The following is a 17,885-nucleotide window of genomic DNA, read 5'->3' as shown; positions in this document are numbered from 1 at the left end:
TCTTCTGGAAGATGCATCTGCCTCTTCCGGAAGAACGTTCATCCTACAAAGTCCCATCACAGGGGAGAGATACGAACTATACAAATGTGTGCCCGTTTTGAAGTTCAAGTTCATGTATTAGGTATAGCCCTGTGAGCCATTCGGCTCTTGAATCGGGTGCAACCGCAACAAACAAAAACATGAACAAAAAACATCTTAAAGTGAATATGTGACTAAGTGCAAACAGAAAATCCATATTGCAGAAAAAAACACCGTACACCAACGCTGTGTGCAAACATCCCGTATGGACCTGAAAATTAAATTTCCCTGTATCAGAATATGGGCAAACCAGGGCCTCTGGTTACCCTCTGGTAATCTCACGTGTTTGTTAACCCACGGTCACCCTTCCACATTCAGGGAAAAAAACAAATAAAGCACCTCACGTTTGCTTTGATTCTTTTTGCGTAAATTGTAGAATTTAACTCGTGGGCTTTCGCGACCAACGTTATGATTGAGTTGATTTTAAAACGTGTGTCGTAAACCCTCCTCCACCCGACACAGCCAATTAACGAAGTCGTTACGTCAACAAAAGTGCAAACAATGTGCATGCGTACAATGTGTTAGTGCGTCAGCACCACCGGTGTGTTTGAGAGCAATGTGACATTTAACAATTGGGTATGCAGCATCGCCGATAGACCCTACGTTCACGACACACATTCTACTACTTACACGATCTCCCCAAAAAACGATTGTCACAGAATGTTTCTCATTGATAATTATGATTAATTAGCTTGTTTTGCCCGTCCTAGGACGGAAGCTGTAATATTTTTACGAAAAATTGTGTAAATTGAATGGCAGTGAATCTTGCACGAAAGTATGTCATCAAACACCTCACTTCATGTCACTGTAGCACTGTTAATAACCGACCTTCATTCAGACGCTGTCTCACCGACAGACCTGGTATTCACCTGATGACGGCTGCTTGCGTTGTGGCCGAAACGTCGTGAGAATTATTTTATTATTATTTTTGTTTCCATTCTACGTGACATTACCGAAAGAACCAAGAAGATGAATCCCTGCAGTCACGAAAGCTTTAAATCGAAATTTGACCTTCAATTTGTTCAAATTCACTGCGGATACTTTATTCTCTTCAGCTTTCGGTCGCTGGGGTTGAAATAAATTGGAATTTGATACAATATCTGGACAATCACCGACAAATGTCTATTTTACCATTATGTAGAAGCATCAATTAGACTTACCTTTTGTCTAAAGTGCTGAAGAAATAAAGACACCAAATCCACTTTGTTGCTGCGTAGAATTATTTATTAGATTCACTTTCAATAAAGAAACGTCAAACTTAAAGCGAATTTGCAACTTTTTTTTTGAGTGTAAAAATCCACCAGCTCATGAATATTAATGACGGGGTGACGTCACTCGCGTTACACACAAACATTATTGGCTCATTGTTGGAGTAATACAATGTCTGCCCAGGAAAGGCTCTTTTCTTTCAGGAGGATCCTACCAAGTTTTGGCAGTCGGGGGTTGACGATTGCTTAGCATGTGTGAAAGAGCTTCATAGCTCATCGGATTCCCCCAGTATAAATGAACATTCCGATTCCGATTGCAGTGTGCATTCTAATCGAGTAATTTCCAGGTTGTCATAAAATTACCAAATTTAGCAAAAATTTGGGCCACGTCTGCACATGACAAAACTATTTTTGCGAATTACGCCACGGGGTCTTTTTGTCATGCTTATTAACAGCCAGTGCTAGCCAGGGCAGCCCCTGGATTCGAACCACGTACCTCTTGCAACAAGCGACGAATATGCAACCGCGAGGCCACGTCACCGCCCTACGACTGCTTGGCGCACAGCATTTTGTTGCCATAGTGGAATCCAATTCGTAATCGTCTGTGCAGAATATAGTAGATGCTATTACACGTTCCACCAGCTGATGGCAATGCAATTACTGAAAAATGATCATGCTGCCTTCCAACGAGGCACTTATTTAAAATGGGAAAATCAGGCATGCAGACCTGGTGTATGCATTACTCTCTCAACCGAGTTGGACAAAATTACGAAACGCTACTTTGGACAAGTGCTGTGCTACATTTCGTTAATATAACAAAATTAGAGCTCTTTGTCAATCGACCGATGGATCAACCCACCTACCCCCGCGCCGTCAGCCATGGTTGTCGTTGTTTTGACTTTTGACCATACTTCACCGTGCTTGTTTTTTGTGGATTGATTAAAAGGAGTGGCCCAATACCAGTTAGCAGCTGCTGCTGCTGCTGTGAATTCAACTCGGGTCGCGATGTTCACATCAAACAAAAATACGCGAACCACTCCAACCACGGCTTAAAAAAAAAAGAAACGCACAAAGACACGCTCCCGTAATTTTCAGGAGCGTTGTTTTATTCAAGTGATTTATAAGAAGCATCTCAAAAATAAACCACGCGCACTTCCTCTTTTACACTTGGCACTTTTATTTAACATCTAAAAAACAAATGTCATGTCAAGGTAACACAGATTTAAATTCTATTCTAACACGCCGGTTTTTTTTTTGCCGTGGCACATGTTTATATGCCAGAGGTCCTACCGGTCTTATCAAACTTAACAAAACACCTTTTTTTTTATTTCACGAAACTGTATCAGCATTGACATGTGAACAGATGTCAAACTTATACACATTTGGTTTGAAAATGAAAAGCAAATCTAGCTGCAATTTTTTCTCTTAAACATATAATGACGCATTGCTCTCACCAATGTTAACAACCAATCCTTTAACTCTTAATGATACGTTTATGCATACTGAAGTGAACAAACGACTGTTATCACCAATTCCCCCCCACCCCCAACAATTATTTTAAGAATAATAATGACAAAGGACACAACGAGATGACCTGTGCAAATTTTTCACCGTTTCCCCAATTAACACGGTGTGGCTATTTGGACTATCATTAGAATGCCAGTTGTAATGCAGCTGTCGTAAAACATGCACCCTCCCTCTTTAATGTGCAAAATGAAGAAAATAGTGTTTTTGAAACACATTTATTAGCATGTTGCATACTGCACAGATCTCAATATCGTGCGTAACGCTCTCCCACCCCCCCGCCCAACGTATCATGGCAAAATACCCGCAGCTCAGTACGCTACTTTCAGATGCAATAGTTGTTAGACCAGCTAAGAAATATCGTGTCAGCAGCCATGTGTGATTGGTCCAAACATGCCAAGGTGAGGGGGGGGGGGTAACCTGGCCGAAACCTAAACCTGTGAGATGGAAGAGAAAGGTACTGTAGTTTTGCACAGCTGGATTTGGATGTCCGCTTGTGAAACCAGATGGGAGCTAATCGTTTTATTTACCGTTCTGCAAGAGACCTGGGGAACTGTACCTTTGTAAGGGCAGTGCGTTTCTTGTTGTCATAAATGCAGGCCCATTTTTTTAAGTTGGGCTTCCAGCACACAATTTTCCTACACTTGCATTGACAGTTATATAAATGTGATGACAATCCAATGAGTCATGGGCCATTGCGTATTTGGCGCCAGAGCTCAGTCCAAATTTAAAAAAATGTTTTGAAAGGGAAACTGTTAAATTATTCAGTACCATGTTTACAAGCAGGTCTTCTGTACAGAAAAGAGATCATTTCAATGGCTTGTCACCTGGCTACACAACACATGATTTACTTAATTGCACATTAAGAGCACTGGTTTAGCATTTGCTGGGTAAATGGGGACACGAGCGAGCTGTTAAAAATCACCTCTTCATCCCAGTCCTCACTCAACGAAGGTCATCTCATGTGAGCCGAGGTGAATCCAAAAATACTGCAAATCTCCTTTGCCCAACCCAGCATAAAAAAATACGCTGCCCCCTAATCTAGTATACCTAGTATACAAACAAACCTAGCATCGCAATATGGATTTTCCTAATTGAGTACGGCACGCTGAATTGGAAAAAAAACACACGTGCGCCGCACCATAGCTGAAAAATATTCCACTTAAAAATGGTATTTTGAAAACTATCGGCTGTAGGTTTCTCACCTCTGCCAGGCGTTTCCTCATTTCAGTGCTTGTTGATTGTGTTCATCAGACGGCCAGCCCGAATTGGCCGTGCGGAACGAATAAATACGTTGTGCATCAATGCAATGCGGGCCTTTCAGTGACCTGCGTTCTTCATTTCTATAACGAGCAGCAGGTTGAACACCAAAAGCATCGTCTTGTAGTGGGACGTACGTACATCTCTGAAAGCACCACCATCGCAAGAGGCTGCTGCCAGCAGAGGACTGTGCAATTTAAACAGAGACCTTTCAAACGACAAACCCATAAAGTATAAAGAGGGGGGCAGGGGGAACCTTGAAAGTGCACCGACACAAAAAGGCTCTCAAATCTCCTGGGCTTTGCAGTAAAAATTCTTATTTGTATATTTATTGCTTTGAATTTCAAAATGTTTAGCATGGTGGGTGGACAGAAGGGAACGACCATTGTCAGGAGCTTCTGTTTGTTTGCAAATGTGACCCTGCAGAATCTTTAAGACTTTGGCCACCACAACATCCCACAGCTTCATCTCTCAACTCGCAGACTTAAAGTGCTGCCTCTACTTTGTTTAAAGGCTAACAAAATTGCTGGCAGGGAAACAAAAGTGGCGCATTTTTATAACCTGCCCCGATTTCACGCACGGCAAAACTAAACGCAGAGATAATGAAAGAACCAGAGGACACGTCGTAGATGTGAAAATAAGCAAAAAAACATACATAAAGTGAAAACATCAAAAACAAGTCTAACATCTATATTTAGGCAAGGTAAACAATAGCAAACGGTGTAAAAATATTAGAAAACTGGCTACAAAAAGAAAACCTCTCATAAACCTTCTTCGGATCCACTCTACTCTTACAACTTTCTTCCTATCGGAAGAAGAACACCATAACTCTTTCTGCTGCGGTGGAAGAAGGCAGCTGTATAAAGCACAATGACCAAGGGGGGAGAGGGGTGCGCGCATGAACAGAGAAGGCACCCACCTCCCCCGTCTACCCTGCCTCCTCTCGCATCAGGCCAATAGCAGGATGGGATCATCCATCTCGTGGAACTGCAACGAGCTCGCCTGGCTCTCCTCCGAGTCCGAGTCGTTGAGGCTCGCCGGAAAAGCGGCCAGATCCGGGAGCTCGGAGAAGCCGTCTGCCAAGAGCCTGTCCTCAAAGAGCGACCGCGCCGAGGGGTGTTCACCAAGGTCCATTTCGCCGCCCCCGTTCTCCCCGCGCTCCGTGTCCTCCCACGTGAAGTCCTGCGGGATGTACAGCATCTCCGGGTAGTTGTGGCTGAGCAGGTCGCTCGAATGCTGGTTGGTGACCTTCCTGAAGGCCATCAAGTGCATGTGCGAAGCCTTCACGTATCTGTCAGGACAATGGCAAAGGGGGGGGGGGGGGGGAGAGAAGTGGAAATCACATCTCAAGGAGCTATGGACTTGAGATGATCTGAAAAATCGCTACACATTGTTCATGTCATGTTCACAATGGCAGATCTCTGCACAGAAATAACAATTGCACCATAGCACGTTAGGGGTAATGCAGCAACGTCAACTTTTGTATTGTACTTTTAATCTCTCACAATCTACGTTCCACATATACAACAGGCGTCAGGGTCGGGATCGAACCCAAAACCTCCTGCATACCAAGGAAGGTAGTTAATATTTCGCCACCGTGGCACCCACGGTGGCGATGTATGACTGCAGTGAGCAAACAGCATTGAGCAGGGTAGTGAGTGAACACTGCAAATGACCCAAACCTCACATTGGCAACGTCCCCACAAGACCAGGTACAGCGTGATCACTCACAAAGCGTTAACAAGCCGTTTGTGTACTGCATGCGTTAAAATCCTCCAGCAAGAATATTTCTCATGCAATAGCTAAGGATGGTGAATATATATAAAAGGTGGTAATTTTTCAAAATGTTTGATGATTGAGATTGTTTATTATGGATATTGGTCGCGAAAGCCTACGTGTCAAACTTGTTTCCCGTTGTTAAATCATGCATAACCATGACATTATTAGCCTAATCGAAGGATGTTTAGAGATTCAAATTCTGGTCCTAATTGTATATGCGTCGATACAATTATATATATTTATAATTACCGAGAATGTGTTTGGTTTCGTCAGGTATTATAAGCAAAGCCGGGTTGGGCCAGGATAGTGATGGGAATGACAACTAGCATGTATGAAAAAAAAACAAGGTGATGTAGGTTGCTGCAGGGCAACGTCGTCTACGGACGACAACGCAGTAAAATACTTTATTATACTGTACAATGCTACCACATCTACGTTCACCACCTACAAAATAAATAACCGTCATGGCCAAACTATGACGTGGGGAGGCCCCTGACCCAGCAGTGGATTAACACGAGGCGCTCTGCGAGGACAAAACGCCAGGCCGCAAAAGGGTAACGGACGTGCGGCGTTGGCGGGGGCGGCTACCTCCAGCGCTTGAATCCCAGCGCCTCGATCGCCAGGCGCCAGCTGCGCACCATGCCCGCGTGGCGACCTGCGTGGCTCGAGTCGGGCGTGACGATGAGCAGCAGGCCGTCCGGCGCCAGCAGGCCGTGGGCCGTCTGGCAGCAGAGCCAGCGCTGGCACGGCGACGGGAAGTAGGAGAGCAGCAGCGAGAAGACGACGGCGTGGAAGAGCTCGCGCGGCAGCGAGCGCACCACGGGGCCCGGCAGCTGCCGCAGGAAGGCGTCCTGGCTCTCGGGCGCCAGCTGCAGCGGCGCGTCCAACTGCAGGTTGAGGAAGTCGCAGCGGAAGACGCTCTGCGGAGAGAGCGTGGCGCAGGTGAAAGGACCGTCGCGCTACTTGTATGTCAATTCTTCTTCACGACATCTGGCTATCGTCTGATGAAGCTGGTTGTTGCAATCGCCACGTCACGGAACTCGAATTGTAAATGTTGTGGGTTTACTCTCCAGCACACCGGTGTGCTGAAGGATTAACGAATTGTCATGTTCTGTTTACGTGACAAACCTTACTAATTGGCTGTGTCGGGTGGTGCCGGTTTTAAAGATACATTTATATTTACGTGTTCTAACCCAAAAAACCTTTATTACAGATATTGATTATTTGTAGGCTGCCTATGAGCAAATACATGTATGTTAAACTTCTTTCGCACCGTACGTTGCAAACCATGCTAATCAGAGGTACAGGCGAAGGATAACAAACTAAACACAAAAAGCAGTTCCAAAGAAATTAGCTTTTAATCTCGATGATTTAAAAGTGCATAGCTCCAATAGGCTTCCTAATATGGGAAGAGCGTTCCAGACGACCGCAGAAGCGCATCTGAAAGCACACGATGCAGTCCGATCCTCTCAGACCTCAGAAGCTAAGCATGAGTGAGCCTGGTGAAGGCTTGGATGAGCAACCACCATGCACAAAACGGGTGTTACAGGCTGCAGGCTACGTTGTGGGCGGCGGGGGGCAGAGGAGATAAAGATATCGTCGTCCTGTACTTCTATTGCTCATGCCTCACAGCCAGCATGGTGTGGGGAGGCCCTCATTCAGCAGTGGATTTACAAAAGAGTCATACACATTTGGCCATAACTGCTAATAAATCAAGCACGAACAATCAGAGACACAAAACAATTAAAATAAAAGTCTTCCCCGTCCTGGTCTGGAAAGCTCGCAACTTGGAGCTCAGCAACCACCACCTCGTCACGTCGATGATACACATCGCAATTAGACACGGAGTGAACGCTCAAGAGAGTGCACGGCCGGTGGGTGTTTGTGGCTAAAGCGAAGAGTGGGGGGATTGCCATACGTCACCCGTGCGAATGGATGGCAACTGTGGACACAGCTGTAGCAGTGACATTGTGGTGAAGGTGAAACGAAGCTTTCGTTGTAAATTTAGTTTCGGCATCAATTACCTTCCATTGACAGAAAAGCTCAAGAGCATATCACTGTCCAGTCTGGAGAACTTGACCAAACTAGCCGAGATTCGAGGTGGCTTCTTCTTGCAATGGACTGAACTTAGCCATTTGTTAAGCAAAGGCAATTTCGTACAATGATTTGCTGATGTGTGTGTTTAAGCGAACGCATAAAAATAACAGAGGCATGCACGCCGCATTGGGCGTTTTGTTCTCTATTCACTGGTGCCTTCAGCAGAATATCTGTGACAGTCTTCCCCCTTAAACTTGTCAAAAATGTTTTGAAGCACACAGGATAATGGCACATTTCCACTGAGAAATGATAAATGACATTCAACTAAGAGATACCGAACATTTCTGCTCCAGGGGTGGCGAGTGATACCGTCAAGAAGCTCTTAACGGCAAGGCGGCGTGACGGAACGTGTTGACAGAGCGGACACAACACCCCGTGCCACTTTATTACCACGTCCTAAAGGACAAACTTCCATCATGTGGCACGTCTGCCGCTGGTCAACCGCAACCCGGTGAACCCAAAAGTACTTGACGTGCAACGATGTAGCACACAGTGTACTAAGTGACCAGGGACAACTTTGGCAATGCAAGACCGTCTGCACGTGCGTGTGTGCGTGTTTATGGAGTAAGAGGAGAGGTAGTGCAACGGTTCGTGCACTGTGCTAAAAACTCGGCGACCCGAAATTGATTCCCACTCCCAACATCGGTGATGGAATTTTTTGAAATCGTTCTGGGCCTCCCCTAGGTTGACTCAGACTCAAATGAGTACCTTATGCGGTGTGTAAAAAAACATACCCACTAGGGAGACAAAGGCAGACGGGTGTAGTGATGACCACCTACTCCCTCGTGTGCCATGCCAGCCTTCATAGGTGCTCACTAACAGCACTCGCCCCAACAGTCTGTTCAGGCATTGTCGCATCGTCGCATGTGTGCGGAACTTACCTGGCCAAGGTACGCCACGCGACGTACTGCCAGGAATACCAGCCCTGGGGTAAAGGGGGCAAGAAGGGACCCCCAGAGGGGGGGGCTGAGGGGACCCCAGGCTGGGGGAAGAGCCTACGCGTTAGTCTGTAAAGAGGTGTGTGGCCGAGGGTGGAGGAAGCCCCGCACAGGGGAATAAAAAAACGATCCTCGGTGGGGATCGGGAGCGAGAATTGTGGTGAAGACGCTACGCCTAAGTCTGAAGAGGAGGGGGAGAGCAGGGTGGTTACCCCGTGGCGTGTGTTAGGTTAACTAGATCGGTGGGTTACCACCATAGCTAACCGGGTAAAGGGGCCGCTACCCCTTTGTGTTAATAAACGTGTTGCCTCCAGAGCTCGACTGAGTCTCCGTTACACCCACCACAAAAGGCTGTACAGGGATCTTTGTTATCTTTGTTTGACTATGGAGTGTGGGGAGCGGTACCATAGTAATTATCACAGTGCACCTCGAACCGAGCAAGCCTAAATTCGATTCCCAGGTATGGTTAACATCAACTGTAATTATTTGAACCGATTCAGCCCTGGGTCTCAACGAGGTCGTCTCAGCTTTCAATGAGTACCTGATGCAGTGTTATAAACATCAGTATTGGGCAGACAAAGGTGTCCGGGGCATTGCCCTGGTCACACCACCACCTCTTGTGTGCAGTGCCGGCCTTAATTAGGTGTTCTCTAACACCATTTGACCCAAGAGGCTATGGTAGGCTACACGGGGGATGGCTTTAATTTTGTACGCCACAGTGGCGAGATGCTAACTACCTTGCCTGGTATGAAGGAGGTTGTGGGTTCAATCCCAACCCTGGCCGCGTGTATATTTGTAGTTTGCATGTTCTCTCCGTGGTCGAGTGGATTTTTCTCTGGGTCCTCCGGTTTTTTCTCTCCACATTTATAACGAACAAGCGTTTAAGAGTATTTGGCTGGTATACATTTCCACACAATAAGCCACTTCGTTGAGCTATCGTTTGAGGCCAGGTCACTTCTAAAAAACAGCTATATAGCTCAGTGGGTCTTTCCGAGTAAAATTAAAATAGTTTCATGGTTTAGTTTTTTTATTTATGGAGTGGTGAGACTGCACAAGTTCACAGCTGGTGAAGTGCCAGGGTAGCGTGCCCATCACTTCGCGTGAGCATCAAACAGGAATAATATACCGCGTCGTCACCGCACCTGGACACTCGCTGCAGCCGAGAACAAAAAAATATAATTCGCACCTAAAAATAGTGCTGCAGAAAGAACTATAATAGGTGACCAACAGCAAGTAGTGTGTGAGGGTCATGTGAGGATAGGGGATGTGGTTATGGTAGGTTTGAGAGTTGCCATTATAATAATGTCAGTACAGGGTTAAGGTACGGTTACGGTAGGGTTTACTCAGGTGAAGAAACTCTTCCTTCCCGAGAGCCGAATAGAACCTTTGACGATAGGTCAGAAATTAACACAAAGACACACCTTACTGTTTAACCGCACTAATGCTTGCACACTGACTGCGCGCTCACAACTACCTGAACGACAACCGGTGACCGAACGCACTAAACTTTGAATTTAACCCGCGACACTTAATACTCGAGGCTACAGAATTTAAAGCTTCACCCGATGGTCCCCCTGCTCGGTAAGCGCGCAAGACACGGCCGTGGGGGACAGCGCACGTACATCCACGGCTGGAATGATGTCGATGCCCAGAGCCTGGAACTCGTCGAAGCACAGGAAGGGGTTGAAGCAGCTCCCAACGTCCAGGAGTCGGATCTTTCCCGTGTGTGCTGCGCCACCGCCCGACCTGCAAAACAGCGGCACCCCAACCTCAGCTTTACCCCCACCCCTCGTTTGCCGCGTGCTGCTCACTACTGCAGTCAACTCTCGATTATCCATGTCAATGGGTGTGGGCCCAGGTGAAACTAAAATACGGACAATGTACAATAATACAAGAAGAAAATTTGCTGCACTGCCCTCTGCTTTCTACCATGTATCGTCCCTATAAGAACCTGTTGTTATTGTTAAGTAACAGCCGAAGACAACCTGTTGTGGGATGGTGATCACACTTCTAAGCACTATCCAGAATCAACCCTGCTAAGTGAATAACTCCCACGTGACCTGTATAGCATGGGGAGGGGCCCTCATCTAGCAGTGGATTGACAAAGTGGCTGAATAAGAACAACAATTATAGCACAAACGTTGCACTGTTTAACTTCAACTCAAGAGCTGCTCCTATGGGCAAAGCAAATAGTCAATTGTGATTATATCCAGGGCATAGGAAGGAGAGGTGTTACAGATACAACAAACATTTATATTGCCAGGTTTATTATAAAAACACAGATTTAAAAAACCCTACCTACAAAACCAGATGCGTGAATAATACAGCGACACAAATAAAACACTCAAAAAGCAACGCAAAAAAAAAAAAATCGGTGAATGCCCCTGTTTTGAATAATTAAAATACTTGCTTTTAATCAGCGCGATTCATGACTCACAAACAGAAACGCGTTGGGAGCGCTGACGGTCTTGACGCGGTGGGTGAACGCAGGTCACGTCAATCACGCGGCGATGCGTGCGAGGTTAGCGCCACTACACAAAAGGTCTCGTGCACAGCGACGTTTCGCCGTGTCCTCCGCTTGATTACCGTTGTGTCTGACATCCGTGCAGGTGGCGCGGAGCCCCCGGACCTCTTGACTTCAAAAGCTGCGTGGCGTGGAACGCGCACGCCGCTAATTCCGGACCAATTCCGAAATACCCTTCCCACGGGGCAGCTAACGTGCACGCACGCGTTCATTTCAATTATTTTAAAGACGCTGTAATTTTTTGGCCTTTTTTCATTTTCGCCCAACGCACACACTCGTGACGTGGCCACGGTCTAAATATATATACGCGCATGTTACAAAATGATATTAGCAAGGGCGCAGATACAGCCCCGCTACCCTGGCCTTGCACTAAATGCCTCATTACCATTTCAATATGGTGTGCAAATACAAGGCAAGCCTCCAGGAATAAAGTGGGGCGAGAGGACACACAACACATTATTTATGGTCCATTTGATAAGCGGTCCAAATTAAAATAAGAGATTAATTTATTTGTAACATTATTTATTTATCTGCTTGTATGATTGTCTTCGTAACGAGGCACGTCTAAAGTGCGGCTGCATTTTTCTCGGCAAATTTGTCCTGACCTCCTCGTGCAATAGCTGTACTTGAGCGGACGGTTATTAATGTGAGGTGTTTTATCATTGTCAAGAATTGCATTTAAAATAAAATAAAAACCCAACCATCGGTTTTACCAACTTTCGCCAACACGTACTGATCAGAAAGGTGGAATATGCAAAAAAAAATCCCCAATTCCGACAAGGCGCGGCGAGGCCTTCATCCAGCAGTGCATTTTATGAAATATATGCGTTGTATGCAATGGGTTGTCACATAACCAATCACGCTTGAGCAAGGCGCGAGGTTTAAACTTTCTGCGCACCAAACGGTTCGACCGTTACTAAAATGTTTACGAAATCGATAACAGATTCCATAAACGACTTTTAATTAGTGAAGTTAAAAAAGTATTCCTGAATATTTTGGAGAATATACATTTTTGGTAATATGCATTAAGACATTAACCTTTGGAAGCCAAGACGTGGGCAGTGAGCTTACTGCACTCTTTATCATGCATTCAGGCACTCCATCCACACCCATGGTACATATGCACAGCTGGTACACTAACAAAGCATATTCCAGCTCAATTGCCAATCTCCGGCTGGATGAAGACCGGGTCGTGGAGGCTGTTTCACCAAACTGCACCACGGTGGGTCAGTGCAGGCTGCGGCAAGGGAAGACCAAGACCGGTTCAGATATCACCCGCCAATTATGTGACTCGTCGCCGTTAATCTAACTTGGGTGACCAGTTTTGTAGTCTGGTGCACTACTAACCACTTTGTCAACGCTCCCCCTTATTAGAGATTGTTCCCCTTGAAAACTACAACACGGAAGGACACAATTGTACAACCTGTTCATAGCCAATATGCAAAGTGTTAAAACAAAAATAACAAATGGCCTTTATTTTTAACCAGATTATGTAAGACTAACAGTTAAGAATGTCAGATTCTTACAGAGGAGGCTTCCGTGCAATATCTCAAAGGTTTCTGACTGCCTCGCGCATGCGTGGAGTAATTTCTGACATCAGAATATTTATTTATATTGGAGGAATTCGATAAGCTATGAAGCTCTTTTTCAAAAATGTCCAGTCGAGGCAGGTAAGAACGTTACAACAACAATCAATACAACAACACAATAGTAGTGCAAAGTACACGAAAGGTAAACAAATCACCCAAACACACACAAAGAACACTAAATCATCCCCATCCTAGCACACAAAGCCCACTGAGGTATCAACTTATTTTTCAAAAGCGACCTGGCCACAAATGATAGCTCAACAGTGGCTTATCGTTTGGACATTCATAGCAACAAACTCATCTCAATTAATCCGTCTAGACAACGTGTATATTGTAAATGTTAACTTTCTCAAACGTGTATACAGATATACTGCGAATCAACCCAAGAGAAACAATGAATTTAACGTTCTCTTCGGGTTATTCTTAAAAGAGCATAACATGAATGCCTGGCAAGACTAACAAATGCATTACCATTTTTTCTTTCAATAGCTAGATTCTGAAATAATGGTAGGTCATTATTTTAATGCTCGAAGCAGCCAACCTAAAAAAAAATGCTAAGCAGTGTTTGGCTCCCGTTTGTGTAAACAACGTGTTTCAGCATTAAGTTGATAAGGTGCGCATTTAATGGGGAGTAGAAACTTACAACAAACCGACCACATCAACAACATGCCAAACAAATGTCTTGTTAAACAATAAGTGTCCCTAAATAACGTGGATGAATGCAACACAATGATAAGGCTCTATCCTCATTACATAAATAAAGTATGTTATTTCAAGTCAAACCAATTTATTCTCCATGTAGCTAACTTTTCCCAGACCTCCCTCCTGCAGTTTTAGTTTTTTGTAATTGTGTTTTGTATCCCTCTGTGGACGTAAAAAATGTCACTCATGTCCTTGTTTAATACAGATCTCCCTTCAACTATGAACTTTTAGTCTCAAGGGGCTCTCACCTGGTTATAAACGATTATGATGAGGACTATGACAATGCAGATGCTCCTGATTGTTCGAAGGTAGACGCTGATGAGGATACTCCTAAAGCTAATGTTGTTGCTGCTGCTGCTGACGATGATGATGATGATGCTATGATGAAGTTACTGATGTTGATGATCGATAATGCTGTTGCTAAAGAAGACTGATGGTGATGCTGATGTAGCTGATGATGAAGGTGGCAACGATGTTTATTAGATGTTACTGGTGCTAATGACGTTGCTTCTGGTAACAATGTACATATACGTCATCAGTTTTTCTTCCGATTGGGTTCCAATGACGTAGGTGTATGTCATTTTTATCGGTACGTCTTCAGGTCGGAAGACGTGGCAAGGCTCCCACAAGGCCATGCGGGAGAGCGTGTGGCAGTTTGGCGCCAGCTATTATAGCGTGCGGTCGTGTCGCTACAAAACAACGGCACTCCGCCTCTCTAAATAAAATTAACACGAACCGCTTGCGCGTTCCGAGATTCGGCGGTGAACGGGACACCCACGCTGCAACCTGAGAGACGTCTTGGATCGGGAAAGGGTGTCAAGCACAGGGGACAGGCAGGTGGCTGCAGACTCACTGGCGTCGAGGCGGCTGGAGAGAAGCCTCGAGCGGGCTGCCGTACGGGGAGAACGCGCCGCTCGCTCCTCTGTCCGACGGACGCCATCGCTCGGACACGCTGCCCCCCATCCCGCCGCCATTGGACGTCCTGCACGAGCCGCCATCGCCCCCCCACCAAGGTGGCTTGGCCTCCGTTTCAACACTGCGGTGAGAATGTCACGGTCAACAAGGGCACAACAACATCCCTCTCAGCGGTCACCTCATTTTCCACCTTCCGGCATTTATCCACTGCTGGATACAGGCCACTGCACGCCGTCGTCAATGCCTCTGGTGCCGCTACAACCCGCGCTAAGCTGCAATCCATCTTATTCGTGGTTGAGCCCTGAGAGTGAAATCGATATACTAATATCATGTTGCTTTACCGCAGCACAATTTAAAATATCTCCCCCATCAGCTCCCCAGGCCACCCTGCAATGTGAATGCTCTGTGTTGTAAGTTTATGCACATACACGAGGAGCGTCGTGTTTAGTTCCCACGACAGAGTGGCTCCCTCGACATCTTTCACGTAACTTGATGTTATCTGCCAGCTCACATAGCTCCCAGCTCTTGGCGACCGTCGCCAGCTGGAGACGGTGCGAGCTTTAATTAGCAGGGGGGCGAACTCAATAAGCACAACAGAGTTTGGATTGAAAAGCGGTTTAAATGTGCCCCGCTCATTTCAAGAGAGAAAAAGCCAGCGATTTTATTTCAAGAGGAGAAGCAGTGAGGTCCATTGGCCGAATTAAAAAAGGGGAAGATCTTAGACCCGGACTAGACAAGGGGCACGTAGTAGACAGTACAGATGGCCGGGGAAAGAAAGTTCAAGACTATGAAGATTGAGCAAATGTTGACCGGGAGCTTCGGCAGAAAGTATTGGTTGTCGGAGCATAGCTTGTGTGTGGCAGGGAGAATCGTAAGATGAGAAGAGAGAGGTAAGCAGGGGGCGATAGTCTACGGAGGGTCTTGAAAACCATGGATGCGATTTTAGAAATTGATCCAGGGACAGCGTTGGGAGCTAGTGGAGGGATCGGGATATCTGAGTGACGGTGACGTGGAGCTCTCAAACGTACGTCCTCGCACTGGAGATGTGCCTGGGGCTGTAGGCGACCCGAGTAGCTGTGCCTTCTCCTCCGCCGCAGCTCGTGACCTGCCTCCGCCGCTCATCCTTCGCCAGGGCCCTCTCCATCCCGCCGCTCAGAAAGTATTCCAGACAAACGCTGCAGGAAAAAACCACGCACACAAACACACACACAGACCGCTCACGTGTTTACAGACGTGAAATGGATGAACACTGAAAATGTTACATATAACGTTTTCAAAGACAGATGGAGATGATATTAAATGTAATTTGAGGGAGCTGTTCACAGTGGTTAGCAAACTACATTACGAACCCGGCACTTTGGGTTCGATTCCTGTGCACGGCTAACATTAGCGGCGAGCGGTATCTGAACCGGTCCTAGCGGGACCTCCTTAACCCCCAGTGACCAATGTGGTGAAGTACGTTCAAACAACCCACAAAGCCAACGTGGCACAATGACTTCATTGTGAAATGAAATGACAAAGGTCTGTAAATTATTATTTTTAAATGTATTATAAAAAAATGTAATTCAATATATGCTGTATAGTCACGCACCGGACATGATAATCAGGTCCTTACCCACACGAAACATGCATCGAATCGTGCTTGTAAAAACTATTTTATTCGTATTCATGCACGTTATATGCAAACGCAATGTTCATGTTAGACTTGGGATAATGCAGTGAACAAAACTGCACGACCGAGATAGGAATAACAACAATAAATTAAGAACGCCAAATATATCCGCATGACCGAATCACCCGGCATGCGCCACCATGTCGTCAGATCTTGGAAGCTAAACGGGGTTGAGCCCAAATAGTGCTGAGATGGACGACTGCAATGCAATAACAGGTTGCTACAGGCTCTTGCGATGATACGTAGTGGGTTGCAGAGGGCAGTGCTGCAAATATCCATTGGTGACCATTATTTACATGCTCCCGTGTATATACTTCCCACATTTACAAGGGGGCTTATTGTGTGCACGTACAGCTAAAATTAGGCCAAAATATACTGGATAATGTAATTGAATCGCTGCTTCAAATCGTCATCCGTTCATGCAGCTGGTGGGCGAAAAAAGTTTCATGCCGAGAAATAATGGTGACTACATTCATGCCAAAGTACGTGTGTAAATCGTGCATTCATGGCAGTTGGGCTTACGTCAAAGAAGAAAAAGTACGTGACAAATATATTGCAGCAGAAAGGACTGTAAAAAAGCCACGTAAATGAAATCACGATTCCGTTTGCTCATCATCTATCGGACTCGGGGAGCCCATGACATAGCGACACCGCTGTGAGCCCTTTTGCTCAAAGGGGTGGAGGGCGGTCAAAATGCCTCCTCACTGGGGAAGCACACCACGCAGTCAAACGAAGGCTTTTCAAGAAAAGTTTACAGCAAAACGAATATTGCTTTGAAGGAAAGCATTTTGAGTGAACTCTGGCAGCTCCTTGCATAATGAACTTGGCCTCCCTCTCTCTCCCTCCGTAAACCGCAAAACAAGCAAACGGTGTAAACAAGATATAATTTGAATTTGGCTAAAGAACATGTGAAGCCTCCAGGGCCAATTGTTATTTGCATGGAGTAGGATTCATGTTTTTTTATTAATCAAATATGTCTATAGCTACATCCGGATTTTATTTAGGGCTAATTATAACGGGCCGTAAAAAACAAGAGATGGGGGTTTTTACTGGAAGAAGTTTTCTCTCTGTCTCAAGGTAATAATGAGCCTACAAGGGGGACCATCTGTCTCCTCCATCTCCAAGGCATTGGAACCGAAGTGCATGCCATATCTCCGACGCAGCACTTTTAAAGTTCCTGTACACAACTTGGCTATCACGTGCAAGATTATCCATGCATAGTAATCCGTAACTCTGTATGAGAGGTCACGTAACCAGGTGCACATTAAACCTGCCGCATTTATGGTTATACATAAAATAGGTTGTCACGTGAAACTCACTGCCTCTCGCAACTTCATTGTGGGATTGGCTGTGAAGTTTAAGCCTTGTCCTGTAATATGAATCCGTCTTACACAGCAACCGTACAATTTCTGCTATCCGAGGCCCTAATACCCGCCACTCCTGTTGCTCATGCCACCAATTAATCTGCAGAAACTCCCATTCGCGACGCAAAGATTCTTCTCACTATCTGCAATTGTCTGCAGGCAAGAGCAGCCACCCACAAAATTAATCTTATTGTCCATTGCCAACTTTGTCAATGTTAACATTACAACCCCTTTG

At 45.7% G+C, this 17,885-nt stretch overlaps 1 protein-coding gene across 2 annotated transcripts in view; it reads right to left on the bottom strand.

Annotated features, from left to right (window-relative positions):
- Positions 1-2,445: 2,445 nt before the first annotated feature.
- Positions 2,446-17,885, bottom strand: part of SAMTOR (S-adenosylmethionine sensor upstream of mTORC1) — a 36,030-nt gene continuing 20,590 nt past the window's right edge. For both annotated transcript variants that reach the window (XM_078598848.1, XM_078598849.1), the window contains exons 3-7: positions 15,643-15,789; positions 14,553-14,735; positions 10,507-10,630; positions 6,438-6,769; positions 2,446-5,361 (exon numbers count right to left, since the gene is read on the bottom strand). In XM_078598848.1, coding sequence (XP_078454974.1) covers positions 5,019-5,361; positions 6,438-6,769; positions 10,507-10,630; positions 14,553-14,735; positions 15,643-15,789 — 1,129 coding nt within the window. In that variant the 3' untranslated portion in view covers positions 2,446-5,018. The remainder of the gene's footprint in view (positions 5,362-6,437; positions 6,770-10,506; positions 10,631-14,552; positions 14,736-15,642; positions 15,790-17,885) is intronic.

The sequence above is a fragment of the Lampetra planeri genome, chromosome 11 (assembly GCF_965212315.1).
Source record: "Lampetra planeri chromosome 11, kcLamPlan1.2.h2, whole genome shotgun sequence".
Taxonomy (NCBI): Eukaryota; Metazoa; Chordata; class Hyperoartia; order Petromyzontiformes; family Petromyzontidae; genus Lampetra; species Lampetra planeri.
This window is presented reverse-complemented; position numbering and strand designations above follow the sequence as displayed.